Raw genomic sequence first — 17,366 nt, 5'->3', positions numbered from 1 at the left:
TAAACCGGTTCGATTCCTTGGCTGAAATAGATCTCTGAGAGGAGAAGCAAAGATAGGTAAAAAGAAAGAGAGTCTTGGCCTCGATATACGTGACTACGTGCATGGGATGGAATTCGATAGGTGCCCTTAGAGTGTAGTAAGAGGAAGAGAAAGGAAGAGAGGCCGATAGGATCGATGGCAATACCCGTCGGACGACGCAAAGAGCCGTAGCGTCGATCGTACGCGACAAAGTTAAAGGTCGATTCCCTTGTTTACTGTTAAAGGGGTGTGATGGGCCAAAAGCTGCTGGTGCAGGAGGCGCCTGGCTCCGGTTCTGGCTCGGCAAATCGCATGGAAGGCGGCGAAGGCGCCGGAGGTGGGGAGCTCCATCATTTCCTCCACCAATACAACCAGCAGTCTCACAGTCCTGGTCAGAGTCTCCAAGGTGGGCTTCCGCTTCCGTTGAGCCCGCAGTCGCTCCGACACGACGGTTCCTCCAGCGCCGGCATCGCCGGAGTTAAGAGGGAACCCGAGGATCTCAGTTCCTCGCGCGGAGCTCAACAATCCAGCAAACGTCATAAGCAGGCGCAACCGGAGAGTCCAACGCCGCCGGGAATGTACCATCACCATCAACATCAGCTACAGGTATAAAGAATCTCGTCTTGTCGACGAGATTCACAAACGAACCAAAGATAATTCTTTCCTTTTTGTAGGTGCAACAGTACGGAAGTCCGTACGATCCGTACACCTCGTGCAGTCCACGATTACAGTCCACCGCGTACACCTCGACGTCCGGAACGAGCGCGACAAACAACGCGAATGCAAGTGGCATTCATCAGGAAACAACAGCCGTCTACGTAACGGGTGACGCTCTGCCACCGCTCGCATCCTCGAGCTCTTCCTCGTTGTCGACGAGCACAGCCTCCTATACGAGATACGAGGTCGTACCCAGCTCTTACGCCACGACGCACGCGATACGCTCCTCCTCGAGCAGCAGCAAAGTTCTCACCGTCGATCTACCGAGTCCCGATTCCGGAATCGGTGCCGACGCCGTCACACCTAGGCAGGATCATCACGCACCTACGGCCCTTCATCAGGTTACGTATACTCCAAATACGCCGTCGCTATTTTACCGATTACTTGTCTCGATTACTTTGTACCGATTACTTTTTACGGGAGATTCACGCGTTTCGGGTAAAACGTCCAATTGAGATTCGTCGTTAATAGTTTTGTCTAGCCAAAGAAGGAAAAAGAACAAAGAAAAAAGAGGAAAATATAATTTTCAACGATAAACAATAATTCGACGGCGGCCGAACGAAAAGAAATATATATGCATGTGTTTGTATATATATACATATATATATATATATATATGTGTGTGTGTGTGTACGATCGTGTGATTAATTAATGCGCGAATATGCGACGCTTCGACGACTGGATTCGTAATTGAATTTGCACGATCGCGCCTCGTGGAAACGTGCATGCGCATTACGTGCGCAATCGACGATAATCATTTTAATCGTTCCGTCATACCGACGGACGGGAATTCTTGACCGATCTATAGATAATTCGTCATTCCTACATGCGTATCGGTCATAAGTAATCGTCTACTTCCGGAAGCGTTAATCGCGTCTAGCCGACCGCGTACTCCGCTCCGAGAGTAAGTCATTAGCATCACAGTCGACATTACGAATTAGAAAGCACGCGTTCGTTCTGCTTCGCTAACACGGGAGGTACTGAAGTCAGCTTTAAAATGCTCCCGCCATAGGGAGTCGACCGCGAGTGCTTGTTCCTATCCTCGAAACCTATTCAAAGGCTAAAAGGCGTGCGTATCGCCTTACTCGTAATGTTTCTGTTCTACATACGCTTATCCTACATTTGCGTAATAGACTCATTATCCGGGAACGCAATAAATAATAGGCGACATTATTTTTATATCGACTATACACTATACTTTCCTTTATTTTTTTTCTTTTTCACTTAACATTTTCAAGTACGCTGCCTTACGTAAGTAGCGAGGAGATAAAGTAACGTTGGATATAAAGATGTAACGCGAAATCGACGCGTCTGCGTCTGCGTCTGCGTCTGCGTCGATAGAACCAATCTATTAGTCGTGAACTCTTACGATTTCGTGCGGTCGTCGGTCGATTTTACGAGACCGCACACCGCGCGCCGTTTTCTTCCTTCTCATCGTTTTCTCTCGCGGTAAACGCAACGATTTACCTCGTAAGAAAGTAGATCCACCTAATATCACGTACGCCTATCTCGATCATTCCAGACTTTTCTTCTGTTTTAGTTTATCGATATTAATAAATTCGATTATCGATCGCGTCGTCGCCTCTTTCCTTTTTCTTCTTCTTCTCATCATTAATATCGTTCGTTACGTCGTACAGTCGTCCTTCGACTATACGGAGCTCTGCCCCGGAGGAACGGCAACTGGTGCAGCGGTCGTTCTCGAGAGCGGAGCCGTGATACATCATCAACCTCTGCAACTGCAGCTACAACAGAGCCATGCGCAAGCGCAGGTGCAGCGTGGCGGTCTCGTCGCGGCAGGTGCGACCAATCCTACCACGAATCCAAATCCACCGAGGTCAAGACCTTGGCACGATTTTGGAAGACAGAACGATGCCGACAAGATACAGATACCAAAGATGTAAGTGCGACTCTTTCTCTGATCTTTCGCTTCCTTCTGTACGAGCACTGTATAGAGGTCCTCGAAGGAGAAGGAAGGAAATGATAAGAAAAGGTAAATCGGTTTTAAATCGGTTGACATGGTATAGAAAAGAACTTTATTCGCGATATTATAAAACGAAATGGATAGGAAGGATCAACTGACAACTGACAGCTTCTAACTCGTTCGAGAGAGGAGGAAGAAGGAATTACGCGGTCGTCCCTAAAAAGGATAAAAATAAAAGAGAAAAGAACGGTAGGAGCTAAGTCGAAGGAAGAGAGGTAGTTTGTACCGATCTACGCGTAACGTACACAGGAGTTATAATAAGGTATCTACGGCAAGTAGGCGGTGTGCCAGGCAAAAGGAGCAAAGAGCGTGGACGCACACAGGCCGTTCACCCTGGCTACGGGCACTCGTATACGGTACATAGGTATCGAAGACGGAGACTCGAAGCCAACTTACTCCATTTATCGTCCCGCTGATAGAGATAACAGAGTCGTGCCTACCGATCTCTACCTATATCGAATCAAGAAACTCGAACAGACACGCGCACAGTTGTGCTCTTTTGCATCGACGAATCTAACGCAAGACGATGAAGACGTTCGCTTCGTTCCATTGTCCTTTTTCAAGAATTAAATCGAGTTCTCTATCTTTCCACCAGAGAACTCGATTAAAGAGAGAGAGAGAGAGAGAGAGGAGGGGGGGAGGGGGGAAGAGAGAGAGAGAGAGAGAGAGAGAGGGAGAAAGAGGGAGAAAGAAAAAAAGCCTCTTCCAGAGAAACCACGTCGATTTGCATATTTATTGCTTTATAAGGTGTATTTATCTTTACCAAGAGGATCAAGAAAAAATAATTGAGGAAAACGAGGCTTACGAATGTCGGCGAATAAAAAGAGACGGGGAGCAAGACGGAATCTCTTGCCAATTAGCTACCGACCTTGCTCCTGATTTTACCTCTCTTTCAGCCAAGCGATATTTTAAGGATCGCAAAGTTCGCACGAAAATGATCCTTCCTCGGGCTTTATCCTCGCTGTTCGCTGCTATTTGCAATTTCGTTAAAGTCGTATACCTATACTTTTCCTATCTTCCAGCTTCTCGGCGTACGGTTTCAAGTATCATCTGGAGTCTCCCATCAGCACGTCTCAACGACGCGAGGACGACAGAATAACGTACATCAATAAGGGTCAATTCTATGGTATAACTCTCGATTACGTACCGGATCCGGACAAACCGCTTCTTAAGGCGGGACAAACGGTTAAGGTAAGTCGTGCGTTCTAATCTTTACTCACGTTGAAAAAGTATTCGTGATTTAACGAACACGCGAACACGCTATACGAATAAAATAATACATATGCGATAAAGTAAAAAAATACCATAAGTACCCAGAATCAGGTCCGATTATCGTCGACTCCTACAGCGCGATAGAAAACCCAACGCTTTCGAGTTCGAGGAGCTTTTCGAAAGAGAAATAGAAAGAGAATGAGAAAAAGAGGAGCAAAAAGAAGAGCGAAGAAGTCGAGCTAGCTCGTTTGTTCTCGCGACTCTAATTGGCAGTGCGGTGCAACCGTTAGCAATTTCCATTCTGATAAAGGTGGCGATTTTTTTTAGCCGCCAACGAGTTACGACTTCCTCGTTAATTGCTAATCGAGCGTCCAAGGCGTGTGGCGACTCGAACGGTATACACCTACCTACTCTGCGCTCCCTCCCCTACCTTACCTACTCTACTCTCCCCCTATAGCTAATAAGAAATCAAGATGTAAGTGCAAGCGTGTAACTCGACTTATTCTCGAACGATACGTTTCTCGTTTTGTCTCTCCACTCTCCCTTTTCCCTCTCACTCTCTTCCTCTCCTGCTCCATATTTTCCCGGCGCATGTAATTCTTCGTTCGTTCACCCGAAACACGAAAAATCCAGTAGCAGCGCACACGTTAGCTCGCTCGAGCGTGCTTCTCTCTCTCTCTCTCTCTCTCTCTCTCTCTCTCTCTCTCTCTCTCTGTCTCTCTCTATTTCTCTCTACTTCTCTCTCGCGTCTGAAATCAGCGTTTATCGTTCGACGGCTCCCGTACGCACTTATTCGTTTTGTTGTTTTCCGCCTCAAAAAGGCTTCGACGAGAGAGACATCCGATTCTAGAGTAGAAACACTTTCGATATTATTGCGATGTAAAATAATAATAATAGTAATAGTAATAATAATAATAATAATAATAATAATAATAATAATAATAATAATAATAATAATCTTTTCGCGTAGAGCGTGGTTATGCTGATGTTCCGAGAGGAGAAGAGTCCCGAGGACGAGATCAAAGCCTGGCAATTCTGGCATGGAAGACAGCATTCCGTAAAGCAACGTATTCTCGATGCTGGTAAGATTATTTCAAACATTATCAATTCGAACACGTATCATAATTTATTCGATATAAAAGCGTGTGTTTTGCGCAAGCTATCTGGAAAAGGAAGAGTCGATAAGGGGTAAGATTGCGTAACACTTATCAATTTTCATATTATAGAAACTTGAAGATAAACGACAGAATGATTATATATAATTTCATATTAGTTTCGTTTAGTACAACGAAATAACTTGTCGTATCCTATGATCATTACTGTTTTGAAACTTAATCCCTTATATACATATATATTACATTCTTTCAGATACAAAAAACAGCGTTGGTTTGGTGGGTTGCATAGAGGAAGTCGCGCACAATGCGATTGCTGTTTATTGGAATCCCTTGGAATCTTCTGCAAAGGTATTCAAAACGAAAAACGCGCGTACATACATTTTACATTTCTACCGTATGTAAGGTCAAATCTTTGTTTATCATTGATATATGTATGTATTTGATAACTTCTTTTTTTTTCAGATAAACGTCGCCGTGCAGTGTCTCAGCACAGATTTCTCCAGTCAGAAGGGCGTAAAGGGCCTACCGCTACATATTCAAGTGGACACGTACGAGGAACCCCCACCACACACTCACACTTACACGCCACCCTCGCATCGCGGTTATTGTCAGATCAAAGTCTTTTGCGATAAGGTAATGAATTCTTGTGGGCGGATAAAACATAATATTTCGTTTCGTCGTGCGAAGCATAAAAATAAAACGAGACCCGTTTCGATGTTCCTAGGGAGCGGAAAGGAAGACTCGCGACGAGGAGAGAAGAGCAGCCAAAAGGAAGATGACGGCTACGGGTAGGAAGAAACTCGACGAACTTTACCACTCTGTCACGGAACGTAGCGAATTTTATTCCATGGTCGATCTCCACAAGCCACCCGTCCTCTTTTCACCGCCGGCCGAGCATGCCATCGACAAGGTATTCCACCAAATACAACGAACGGAACTCTGTGCGATCTCTACCATTTTATGAATAACGACAGAAACAAAATTCAAAGAACATCTATGTCCCCATTCCTTACCCTCTTAGAAATTTACCAAAATTACTAACCAAAGCCGTGATGAGAATACAAAAAAAGAACGAAAAAAAAAAGAACAAATCTCCAAAGCAACGAGAAAAACACGCCACGATCCTCTGCTCTCGACTTCGCCACGACCCTCCATAAAATTAACCGCAACTCTTGCATCGCAAAATAATGAACTTGCGTTCGCGAATGAGTGTACCACATTTAAATACCGATAATACGCGAAACACTCGAAGAAAAAACAAGAGAGAAAGAGAGAGAGAGAGAGAGAGAGAGAGAGAGAGAGAGAGAGAGATTCGTAGGAAGGATTTGTCACGATAATAAATGTCGCGATAGAGATAAAGAAAGGTAGAGAGAAAAATGTCATGTTGTTTCTTCTTTTGACGACAGTTTTCGACGATGGAGTTGTCGGGCTTCTACGGAGGCGGTGGCGGCGGTGGCGGTGGCGACACCGACACCTCGTCACTCAGTAACGGTGAGGGCGGAGGATTGAAGGCTGGGGGTAGCAGCCCGTATCCTACTTGCGGTAGACCGAGCCTGCCCGCCTTGAAGTTCCACAACCACTTTCCGCCCGACAATCTCAGTAATCTACACGACAAGAAGGACTCCTTATTGATGCAGGTGCAGGAACTTCAAGGCTCGGTGCTTCAGGGTGTACAACAGGCCGGACTGGCCGGCACCGTAGTCTCCAGCGTCGGCAATCGCCTGCACCTGCAGCAACAGCCGTCGCATTTGCGTCCGGCCGACGCCGAGGAACGTGTCATGCTATACGTTCGTCAGGAATCCGAAGACGTCTACACGCCTCTCCACGTAACGCCGCCAACTGTTCAAGGACTACTCAATGCTGTAAGAACCGAAAGATCTTTTCTACACCAACACACGGCACACTCTCGAACATCCTCGATATCGTTCAAATTATTTTATCCAAACCCATACCTAGCGAGGATTTTCTTTTTATCGTATTTCCTCGATTTAACAGAAGACGAACGATCTCGTACTACGAGTCTTGCTCGTTGTTACTCTCTATCTCGATGAATATTACTAACTAGTCTACGTAAATACACTCCCACATATACAAACATTACACACGGGGTATTCAGGAAAGATGATTCACCGAATATTATCCATGCATGTTATTGAGCCATCAAGGCCTAATCAATCCGTTTGCATTGTATCAGTCGCTAATTAATATTAATATTGCGCATGCCTGACTGTTTCCAAAAATTCCCCATTAATATCGCGTGCGAGACACGCGAAAAACAGTAACAACGGTATATGCTAGATGTGATGCGATCGAACGACGAAAGATTTGCTAATAAGACTCGTCGAGGAGAACCGTCGTAACGGTGCCCGACGTAAGGCGCACTGTAACGAACGGTTTTTTAAGAAAAAAGTGGAAAACAATTGATATTATCCCGGCCCGGTCGCGGCATTTTCCTCTCTTCGTTATGCATTCCTTCGAACGAACTTTATCGGCCGCATCGGCATCATTCTTCCTTGCAATTAGTTGGCCGATCGTAACTCTTTTTCTATTTCTTCTTTTTTGTTCCATCTTTGTTCACTGCCTGTTTCTCTTTTTCTTGGTCTCTCTCTTTCTCTCCCTCACTCTCTCTCTCTCTCTCTCACTCTCTCTCTCTCTCTTTCTCTCTCTCTCCCTCTCTCTCCCTCTCTCTCTCTCTCTCTCTCTCTCTCTCTCTCTCTCTCTCTCTCTCTCTCTCTCTCTCTCTCTCGAAGAAAAAAGTGTAAAAAACGAGCACGAAAGAACGAAGATCCGTACCACTATCAAAATTCTAATATTCTACTTTTTTCTATTTTGCAGATTGAGTCAAAGTACAAAATTGCATCCTCGAGTATTAATAACCTCTATCGCAAAAACACAAAGGGGTAAGTTTAGTAGAGTGTCATCTTTACTTGCATGCACGCGTTACGTAGTGCATGCCATAACGGTGACATTACCTGACTCTCCGGTTTGGTAGTTTTTCTCCTGCTATTACGCGTTGTCCTGCGAAAGGAACAAAAACGATTGATCTCTGAGATTTTAGAAACCTTCTTTAGGATATTCAAATGCGCTCTCGTTATCTATCTCGTCGCACACTTTGGCATAAAATTTCATGGATATACTACTAACGCTGCACTCTTTTGCCTCCCTCTTTCCATTTTCTTCTTCTTCTTCTTCTTCTTCTTTTCTATTCTCTTTCCATCACTGACGCCTAAATACACCTTTTGCTATTGTTTCCTCATTTTCGCTCGTCAGCCTTGCCCTGTATGTATATAGCTGCAACTTTGCCTGGCTCGGACTAACTTTTGGCATGCTCTGTCCTACGGTGCAACCATCACGTGTCTCGTCTATCTCACATCCTCGATTCTTCCTGGAAAGCCCCGTTTCCTATTTTTTTGACTATCGTCATGCGACACAAACGTTTATACGTATATATCCCTTTAGCGAGCCGCGATATACCCGATGTACCTTTCTCTGATGAGAAAAGAGAAAGGAAGAGAACAAAAAAAAGAAATGTCGACGGATGGATTGCATCATGCGAGACCATTTTTGAATTGTTTCAGCATTACGGCGAAAATTGATGACGACATGATCAGATTCTACGTGGACGAAGATCTGTTCCTCTTGGAGGTGAGTCATTCGAGATTGAACGGAGATGCCGTAAGCGAACGAAATTCTACCAATCCTGGCTCGCCGAGCGATCCAACCGATCCCGGGGAGGCACCGACGAGCGGTTACGACGTGACGCTTATCGAACTACCCTCGTCACCGCCACATCTCGCCCATTCGCCCCTTGCCAACTCGACGCACGGTCACGCACACGCGCACGTTCACGAAAGTGGAAACACGTGAAGGTGGGAACTATCATCCGGACATCTCTGAATCTTTCGACGTGTACATAGTAGGCGGACGGATAGTCGGCCGAAGGACGCGATCCAAGTTCTCCGAAGAGCCATCCGACCGTCCGCGAACTTTGAGAATGCTTAATCGATCTCCGCTGGCGCAAATACCAGAACGAGCTAAGATTCATTCTCTAATTTCTTAAGAATCGAGGATAACTCGATCGCCTTTTATCTCACATCTTTCAGATGTCCTCAAACTTTAAACATTTTACTTACTCGTTAGAATAAGAAAAAAATATGTTGCGCCGTACGCAACGTAAAAAGCACGAATCGAGATTAAGATCTTACATGAGAGAATGGACGAAGAAGAACCGGTTAGATTATAAGATAGTCGTCGTTTTAAGATAGAAACATATCATTCTTCGTTGCGTGCAACTATCGTTACGTGTAAATCAATCAAAATTGATTTAAGAGGACCATTGTATCTTACGTATACGTATGACGTATGTTTATATGAGATTTTTTTCATTTTATTTTATTATCGTATCTTTGCGGTTTAGAGTTTAAATTTTGTTTATTTTATTATAAAATATATCGCACAAATGCGAATCTACACGAATGGAAGGAGAAGATAGTATCGAGTGAAGTCGACGTATTCGAATTTATTTTTAATATACACCAAATTATTTCTCATTTCGACAACGTTATTTCAATTAGGAACTCCTTTAAAAAATGATCAATGTATCTATTCTATTTGGATTCATTTTATTATCGTATCAGTAAAAGCGTTGATGTTATTTTTTACTTGTAAAAGTTTTAACCCATACTTTTTATCATTGTTGATGATATTTTTAGACAACCTCCCACGTGCTTTATCGTTAAGACATTGAACGACCGACGTTCTTCCAAGTCCTACAACCTCGAACAACGTAATCATATTACCTTTGACGCTCGCCATTTGCCATTTTTAAATAATCACATTATTTAAACAGAGTTACGTATGGCAAGGTTTAATATCAGATTGCTACGTATCAAACCGAACGAATACAATAGTTTATATTTTATAACAGTGTGAAAAAGAAGCCATTGGCAGAGACAAAAATATTACAATTTTATCGTAGAATTGCGCGTTCGCGCTTATGTGTGTATCCATATCGCGTACCGCTTTCTTGTTGTTCGTTATAATGTTAGAGATCCGATAGATTAGATTAGAGAATATCACGATCACGACATTTATATTGTTTTTGCGTTTAATCATACGTATTGTCGATACCGATATCAAAGCAACGATCAAAATACGCTTGTAAAATGCATATTATTATTGAATACTATATTTTGTTACATTTATCGCAGACAGCATATAGGTTAATATTATTAATATTATTGTTTCTATCGATTAGAGATATACCTATATCATTATTTTTATACGAGAATGTATAATCGTATGAGACGTAAAAAAGAATTTTAGAATAAAGAGAGAGAGAGAGAGAGAGAGAGAGAAAGTATGTGTGTGCTTGCAGTATGAGTAGTATATGATTGAAAGAGACGATGCATGGAACAGAAATGATATAGAAAGAGAATGATTGCGTACGTATGCGAGTATATCGATGAAGATGAAGAAGGAAAAAAAATTTTTTAGTTATGATTGTTAGCGTTGCTCCATGACATTTTTATAAATAATAACTATAGCAGAGCCCTTCTTTCCCCCGCCCTGACCCACCCCTCCGCCCGTTGGCCGTTCATTTACGAGAAAAGACACCGTCCCGACGTATCTTTCTTTCGCATACGAACGGCTGCGTCGATGAGCCATTTTATTATTATTATTATTATTATTTTATTATTATTACTGATAATATTATTATATCATCTTTATAATACTTATAACTATTAATATTATTTCTATGTTACGAAGGATAAACGTGTTAACGCTACGAGGAGACTACGAATCTAAAGAAATCTTTTGCTAATTTTTCCAGCCACAGTCACGCAAATTTATCAGAATCCTTTTTGAGGTTTCGAAAAGAAACAAATCTCTCTGAGCAGTAGTTTACTTTCTAACGATAGAAAGAAAGATTTGTTCGTTGTTTCCTCGTAGCCATTTCTTTTTCTTTTTTATTGAGCCGTGTCGATATCGTACTTAAACGACGTAAATATGACGATATAAAAGAAGAAAGAGAGAGAACAAGAAGAAGGGATGACTTCTGACTTATTTGTTATAAGCGTATTCTAATCGCAAGAAATGTTATTTCTTTATCTGTCGCTTATCCGATCGACGGAATATCCGATTTTCAGAATGTAGCGTGGAAATGTCGTCGGAAAGAGAGAGAGAGAGAGAGAGAGAGAGAGAGAGAGAGAGAGAGAGGGAGAGGGAGAGAGGGAGAGAGAGAGAGAGTATTGATAACAGAAAGCTGAAATATTAAGCATGTTTTCTTTCTTCCGTCGCGTTGTCTTGCCATCGTGAGATTGTGCCAGAGGTGATATTATATTATTTCGATGTTTATTGCAACAATAAATATTATATTAGTACGTTTTATAAATTTTCTCGAACTTTGTTATTCCTTTGTATATATACATATATACATATACATATATATATATACATATATATATGTATATAGACACGCACACGCGCACACACATACACACATACCATGCTGAGAAATCAAATACATAGGACTCCTCCTATTTCACCTATTCGTTTCTTTTGTATTCGCGATCTTGGAAGAAGCCCGAACGAGACACACACGAGTCCTCTCTTCGTGGAAACCAGTCAGCGAGGAATTCAAAAAAGGAGATCCGGAGCGTGTAAACCTATAAGGGAAGATAAACAGGAGGTTGCCTCTCTGGCGAATGAAGAAAAACGAGGAAGAAAAGAAGAAGAAGAAGAAGAAGAAGAAGAAGAAGAAGAGGACGAAAACGAGACAGGGGAGGAGAAGAAAACATCAAGCGAAGAGAAGAAATCGTGTCGACGACTTTACAGTCAGGGTTCGACGATCGCTTCACGGATGAAGCAACGTGACAAGTCGTTCTGACAACTATTTTGGCGACATATCGATTGCCCTAACGGATCCAAAATGAATCGAGATGATCGATAAGACAATCAACGAGAAAGATCCGTCGAATCTTGTATATAATGATAAGCGTTCGACTTCTATCTCTTCTTGTATTTAAGTAGTATAAAAAGGTTTCGCGTTGCTCTCCTATCTTAAATCGACCAATACTCGATTCTTTAATTAGGAGATACGCATAGTCTTATGAGAACGAAACTAAGATACAAAGAGGATAAATACGTGAAGAGAGAGAGAGAGAGAGAGAGAGAGAGAGAGAGGGAGAGGAGGAGAAGGAGATAAAAGAGGACTCTGTATTATACTAAGAACCATCGATCTACGCGTGTCTTATTCACGGCAATCTGTGTAAGAATCCACGACCTTGTGAGGGGGCACTGGCCCTGATGTAAATTATAATATCTTGCAAAGGCTTATCTCTATTCCGTTTCGGCAACAGCAGCGCGCTAACTGGATGAATTCGAAACGTCAAATTCTTCGAACGTTATTTTCAACAACAAAAAAAAAGAAAAAGAAATATCCACTAAAATTAAGGATGCGAGAAGCTGGTAAAAGTTTTGCTTGATTTTTATATCCTTATTTATCACTTAAGAGGAATGCCCTTGTCCTAAGGACCGGGTCCATCGTTACAAGTGCAACGTACCATTCGGGTATATTTCAGCTTTGCCAACCGGTTTGCACGTTTCGGGAGAGAATAGCTCGAGATTCTGAAGTGGCGCCAGCGCACAAATTCTTCTACCTAATTTTGTGCACGCACGCAAAGCCATTTACATTCGACGACGCAAAAGTCCGTACGTACATGCCAAAAGCAAATCCAAGCTGCTTCAAGACATAATAATAGTGGAAAACATACACTGGAGAACATCGATCTTCGTCGGACTACGATCCATTATGTTCCTACAACGTTAATGAATATTTAAACGACACTTTTTCTTTCAACGAAAATTCAAATGACACCTTTCGGTCGTTGGAATATTCATTAGAAACTCGACGAATATCGTTAGTCCATCGAGAAATATTACAACGACAAAAATGTAATCTATTCGAAGACGAATACCAATTTAGAATTTACGTCCTTGACGCGATTGAACTTTTCCGTTCAGAAACAGTAACTCTATTTCTCGTCATAAACGATATATCAAGAAATTCTTTGGCTTTGACAAGTTAAAAGTTAAAAACAACCGCGATCCATTATATTCGAAGAACGCTTAGAATCGAAAGAGATTTGATTTTTGTACGTATGTATTATATCCGCAGTGTGACCCTTACGCTCTTCGTCCGCCTTCCCGAAGGATCCTGATGTCTCTCTCTCTTGAGGAACGCTCAAAAGAACAAGAGAATATAACGAAATCTCATGGTGGAACCTGCAGAGACTAGAGAGCGAGCCGACGTCAGTCGATGGAAGGGGCGAACCCGTTATAAGCCCCGAGTCCGCGTCTATCCGGCAGGTTGGCAGCTTAACGCCGATCCTGAACCTTCTCTACTCTCTGCCAGCTCAGGCAAAGACGCGAATCCACGCGAAGTCGCGAGGACGAGTAATCGTTTCGTTCATTCCCTCGCGACAGCGCGCAAACGATCGATCGTATCGAACGCTTCGTAATAAGATTTGCGGCATCATGCGGCGAGAACGAGCATTACCTCCGCTTTTTGCAACGGTACTCGTGTTTCTAGGAATCACGAGTGTATCGGCCGAATCTATGTCTAACGTTCAACCGGCTTCTAGATCCTTAATCTTTGATCGTCAGGACAACGAGTTGTATCGAGAAGAGGACGACGCGATCGTCGTTGAAGGTAAGCATCTCACCTCACTTTCTTTCATTTATACCTAAGAAATATAATATATCTACTTATATCACTTGGGCAAAATAAACTGGGCACGCATCAAACCTTTTCCTTTCGCGACGAATGCCTATCGAATATTCTTTTTTTTATCTTACACCTATGTGAGCCGGATCGGATCGGATCGATCGAGAGATCGATCTTAGCAGCCTGTTTCTCACGTGGACAATAATCTTGATCGATCCTCGATCGTTATTACGATCGTTATTACGATCGTTCTTATCGTTCCGTAGACGGTAAACGGAAGTCCTCCAGGCGCGCAACAACCTCGACGTACGTGTACCGCAGTACGACTGTCAGGGTCAGCGAACTCCACCTTCTCAGATTCTTCGATGGAATTTTATTGCCAACGTACGTTGTACGTCGATCGTCCCCAGAAATCTTTGATCGGAACCGAGGAACACATTGTTCGCCGGGGTAATCAAACTCGTAGAATGATGTCATCAAATTTCCGATCACATTGTCTGCAGTCTACACGTTATAACAATACTACACGGATTAACATAACTCATTACTCGATGTTATAGGCTGGCAAAAGAGTCAATCGTAAAGAATCCAATGTGGCATAATATAAGACAATTTTTTATAGTTATCTTTGAAAACAAAACTTCCTATTACGGACGATTTATAAACTGCTCGCAACATAAATGAACCTGAATATGATCGTTGCTTCCTACTACACTGCGTATCATTAGAAAATCATTCGTAAGACTACGTGACGAACGGTCCTCTGCCTATTACAAAAGGTACGCGATGTGTCATTCTCACCGGACATCGTTAATGCGCCTCGAATACGTGCCGAAGCGTCTAGTATATATCCTCGCATACCGCAATTTCAGCCTTAGTAAATAAAACAACGTGCGTATACTATGATAAATGATCGAAAAGGAAATAATAAATAAAAAGTACGTATGTTAACTCGCAAAAATTAAAAATTAAACCTGGAGTAATTTCCTACGATAATTATAATACGAGTCTCATCGTCGATCGATCAATTCGAGCTCGAATTAATTGACTTCTTTGGATTTTAAATTGCAGCCGCTATAGAAGCAGATCCTACGTCATTATCGAGAGACGGTCGAAGCATCCTCTGGAGCGGATCCGCGGAACGCGGTACCTGCCTTACGTCTAAGGGCGAGATTGGACGGTGCACTACTTTCAAAGAATGTTATCCTTACTTCAAGATACCCGATCTTGGTGCTCTCGACGGTTGGGTTCTTGGTGTTTACGATACTTGCAGCTTCATTCTCGAGGACGGCCGCACGAGCTTCGGAATCTGTTGCTCCAACTTGAATCCCATCGCGACACCCGGCCTGGAGAATTGCGACGGTCAAAACGTAAACGATCAACAGGTGAATCCTTCGTAATCTCTTGCGTTACTTTTCATCCCTCTCTTAATCTTCTTATCCTCGTAAAATTTTCTCCAAATCCTATTTCGTTTCTGTTCCACCAATTCCGACTATGACGTTGAAGAGACCATTAAGGCCTGAATTAGAAAGTCGTAGAACCCTATTATCTATCCAACGATAACAATAATATTTCGCAAACGACTTTTTACGATCCGCTTTATTACCTCGTCCTTGGGCATTCCTTCGGATCCATAACGCAAACAGTTGGAGAGAATATTTTCGCCTTCTTAAAACGCTAAACTGAACATTTTAGATAGAAGATGCTAAAACGAAGGAAGACGGAGAGGGAACGGAAGCGGGAACGAACCCAAAACCAAAACCAACGGCCGCCAGTTGGCCACCGCCGATACCAACTCATCCACCGGATCACACGATCCCACCTTTACCCACCCATCCGCCGTATCCAGGATTGATTTCGTCGCCCACCTCGAAACCATCTACAACGAGTTCAAAGAAACCTGGCATACCGACGACATGGCCGACGAAGAAACCAGCTTGGTGGCCAGGTGCACCGACCATCTCGACAACGAATAAACCTAGTTCGACGACTTCCTCGCCCATAGATCTGTCTCAATGCGGAGCGAAAAACGGTAATCAAGATCAAGAACGCATCGTCGGTGGTCAGAACGCCGATCCTGGAGAATGGCCATGGATCTCTGCCCTCTTCAATGCCGGACGTCAATTCTGTGGGGGATCTCTGATAGATGACAAACACGTTCTTACCGCTGCCCATTGTGTCGTTAAGTAAGCACTCCAATCATTTATCTCCAATTCTTTAATCATCGAACCACAGTAGATAAATCGTTCATTTAGGTAATTCGTCCATTTCCAATCTATTCTCAGCATGAACTCTTGGGATGTAGCGAGATTAACGGTCCGCCTTGGGGATTACAATATAAAGACGAACAGTGAGATACGTCACGTTGAAAGACGGGTAAAGCGAGTAGTAAGGCACAGAGGTTTTAACTCGCGTACTCTTTACAATGACGTAGCCATTCTTACGTTGAGCGAGCCGGTTGAATTTACGGAACAAATTCGACCCATTTGTTTGCCGAGTGGTTCGAAGCTCTATGTCGGAATGACTGCAACTGTCATTGGTTGGGGCTCCTTGAGGGAAAGTAAGACCTTTAATAAATGACAATATTACAATACGTATTAAAGGTAAATTACAACATCCCTTTATATCGTATATTTATATCGTTGCTTAAACAAGGTGGTCCACAGCCAGCGATACTTCAAGAAGTTTCAATTCCAGTCTGGTCGAATAGCGAATGTAAATTTAAATACGGTTCTGCGGCACCCGGTGGTATAGTCGACAGTTTCTTGTGCGCTGGACGGGCCGCTATGGACTCCTGCTCGGTTCGTCAAATACTTCTTCATAATACAATTCGATTGCTATCACGTAATATAAATTAATTCACGTATTTGCAGGGTGACAGCGGTGGTCCGTTAATGGTCAATGACGGTCGTTGGACACAGGTTGGTATCGTCAGTTGGGGAATCGGTTGTGGAAAGGGACAATATCCTGGCGTTTATACAAGAGTAACGCATTTCTTACCTTGGATCTACAAGAATCTTAAATAAGTAAATAAGTGATTTTCGAACCCTCTTCTCATTTCAATAGCGTAAGAATGCGTGAAGTATCAATTTAAAAAGCTAAGCTCATTCTCCCACCTTTAAACTCTAAAAAAAAAAAAAAAAGAAAAAGAACTTTCATTTCATTTCGTAAATTCTCATCGCAACATTTATCTCACACATATTTTACGTATTCTCTTACGGACGCTCATAGATACTTATGTAGATCATCGTACTCGTCGTTTTTGTACGTGGCAATAAGATATTTTATATGCTCTACATACACCAGTATATAAAAATAAAAATAAAACTATGCATATCGTGTAACGATTACCATCTAACTCTATATAATTATTATAATTTTTCCTAATTTTATCATTTTTGACACGTTTTATGTATTACGCGTGTCGTGACAACTATCGTTCGGCAATAACGTTCATCCTGGGCTCTTCAGGATAAACGACAAATGTTACGTGTCGCAGCTACTGACATTTAAATGCTGTAGTATATTCCTTGCTAGAAATCAAACATCCCAATATTATAACTTTGGAGCGAATAAAGTATAGTAGCAATTAAAA

The 17,366-nt window shown here is 42.5% G+C and overlaps 3 protein-coding genes across 9 annotated transcripts in view; 2 read left to right on the top strand and 1 right to left on the bottom strand.

Annotated features, from left to right (window-relative positions):
- LOC124951683 (protein grainyhead) overlaps positions 1–11,437 on the top strand; it is a 63,405-nt gene extending 51,968 nt beyond the window's left edge. For 3 of the 4 annotated variants that reach the window (XM_047500456.1, XM_047500458.1, XM_047500454.1), the window contains 11 exons: positions 264–624; positions 693–1,076; positions 2,373–2,632; positions 3,739–3,907; positions 4,899–5,010; positions 5,297–5,391; positions 5,506–5,676; positions 5,768–5,953; positions 6,450–6,905; positions 7,879–7,943; positions 8,622–11,437. In XM_047500456.1, the coding sequence (XP_047356412.1) occupies positions 264–624; positions 693–1,076; positions 2,373–2,632; positions 3,739–3,907; positions 4,899–5,010; positions 5,297–5,391; positions 5,506–5,676; positions 5,768–5,953; positions 6,450–6,905; positions 7,879–7,943; positions 8,622–8,910 (2,548 nt within the window). In that variant the 3' untranslated portion in view covers positions 8,911–11,437. The remainder of the gene's footprint in view (positions 1–263; positions 625–692; positions 1,077–2,372; positions 2,633–3,738; positions 3,908–4,898; positions 5,011–5,296; positions 5,392–5,505; positions 5,677–5,767; positions 5,954–6,449; positions 6,906–7,878; positions 7,944–8,621) is intronic. The other variant, XM_047500457.1, reaches the window with a different exon arrangement.
- LOC124951685 (serine/threonine-protein kinase greatwall) overlaps positions 1–17,366 on the bottom strand; it is a 38,708-nt gene that overhangs the window by 18,694 nt on the left and 2,648 nt on the right. The window contains exon 4 of one of the 4 annotated variants that reach the window (XM_047500462.1): positions 9,548–17,332. The exons of 2 other annotated variants lie outside the window; for them this stretch is intronic. In XM_047500462.1, the coding sequence (XP_047356418.1) occupies positions 17,271–17,332 (62 nt within the window). In that variant the 3' untranslated portion in view covers positions 9,548–17,270. Of the gene's footprint in view, positions 1–9,547; positions 17,333–17,366 lie in introns of those variants that run through there. One more of the 4 variants, XM_047500463.1, reaches the window with a different exon arrangement.
- On the top strand, positions 13,373–17,105 carry LOC124951687 (proclotting enzyme-like). The gene is made up of 6 exons (XM_047500466.1): positions 13,373–13,756; positions 14,843–15,156; positions 15,467–15,957; positions 16,057–16,331; positions 16,427–16,572; positions 16,645–17,105. The coding sequence occupies exons 1-6, from the start codon at positions 13,582–13,584 to the stop codon at positions 16,795–16,797; spliced, it is 1,554 nt and encodes a 517-aa protein (XP_047356422.1). The 5' UTR covers positions 13,373–13,581; the 3' UTR covers positions 16,798–17,105.

This window comes from Vespa velutina, chromosome 9, assembly GCF_912470025.1.
Source record: "Vespa velutina chromosome 9, iVesVel2.1, whole genome shotgun sequence".
NCBI lineage: Eukaryota > Metazoa > Arthropoda > Insecta > Hymenoptera > Vespidae > Vespa > Vespa velutina.
This window is presented reverse-complemented; position numbering and strand designations above follow the sequence as displayed.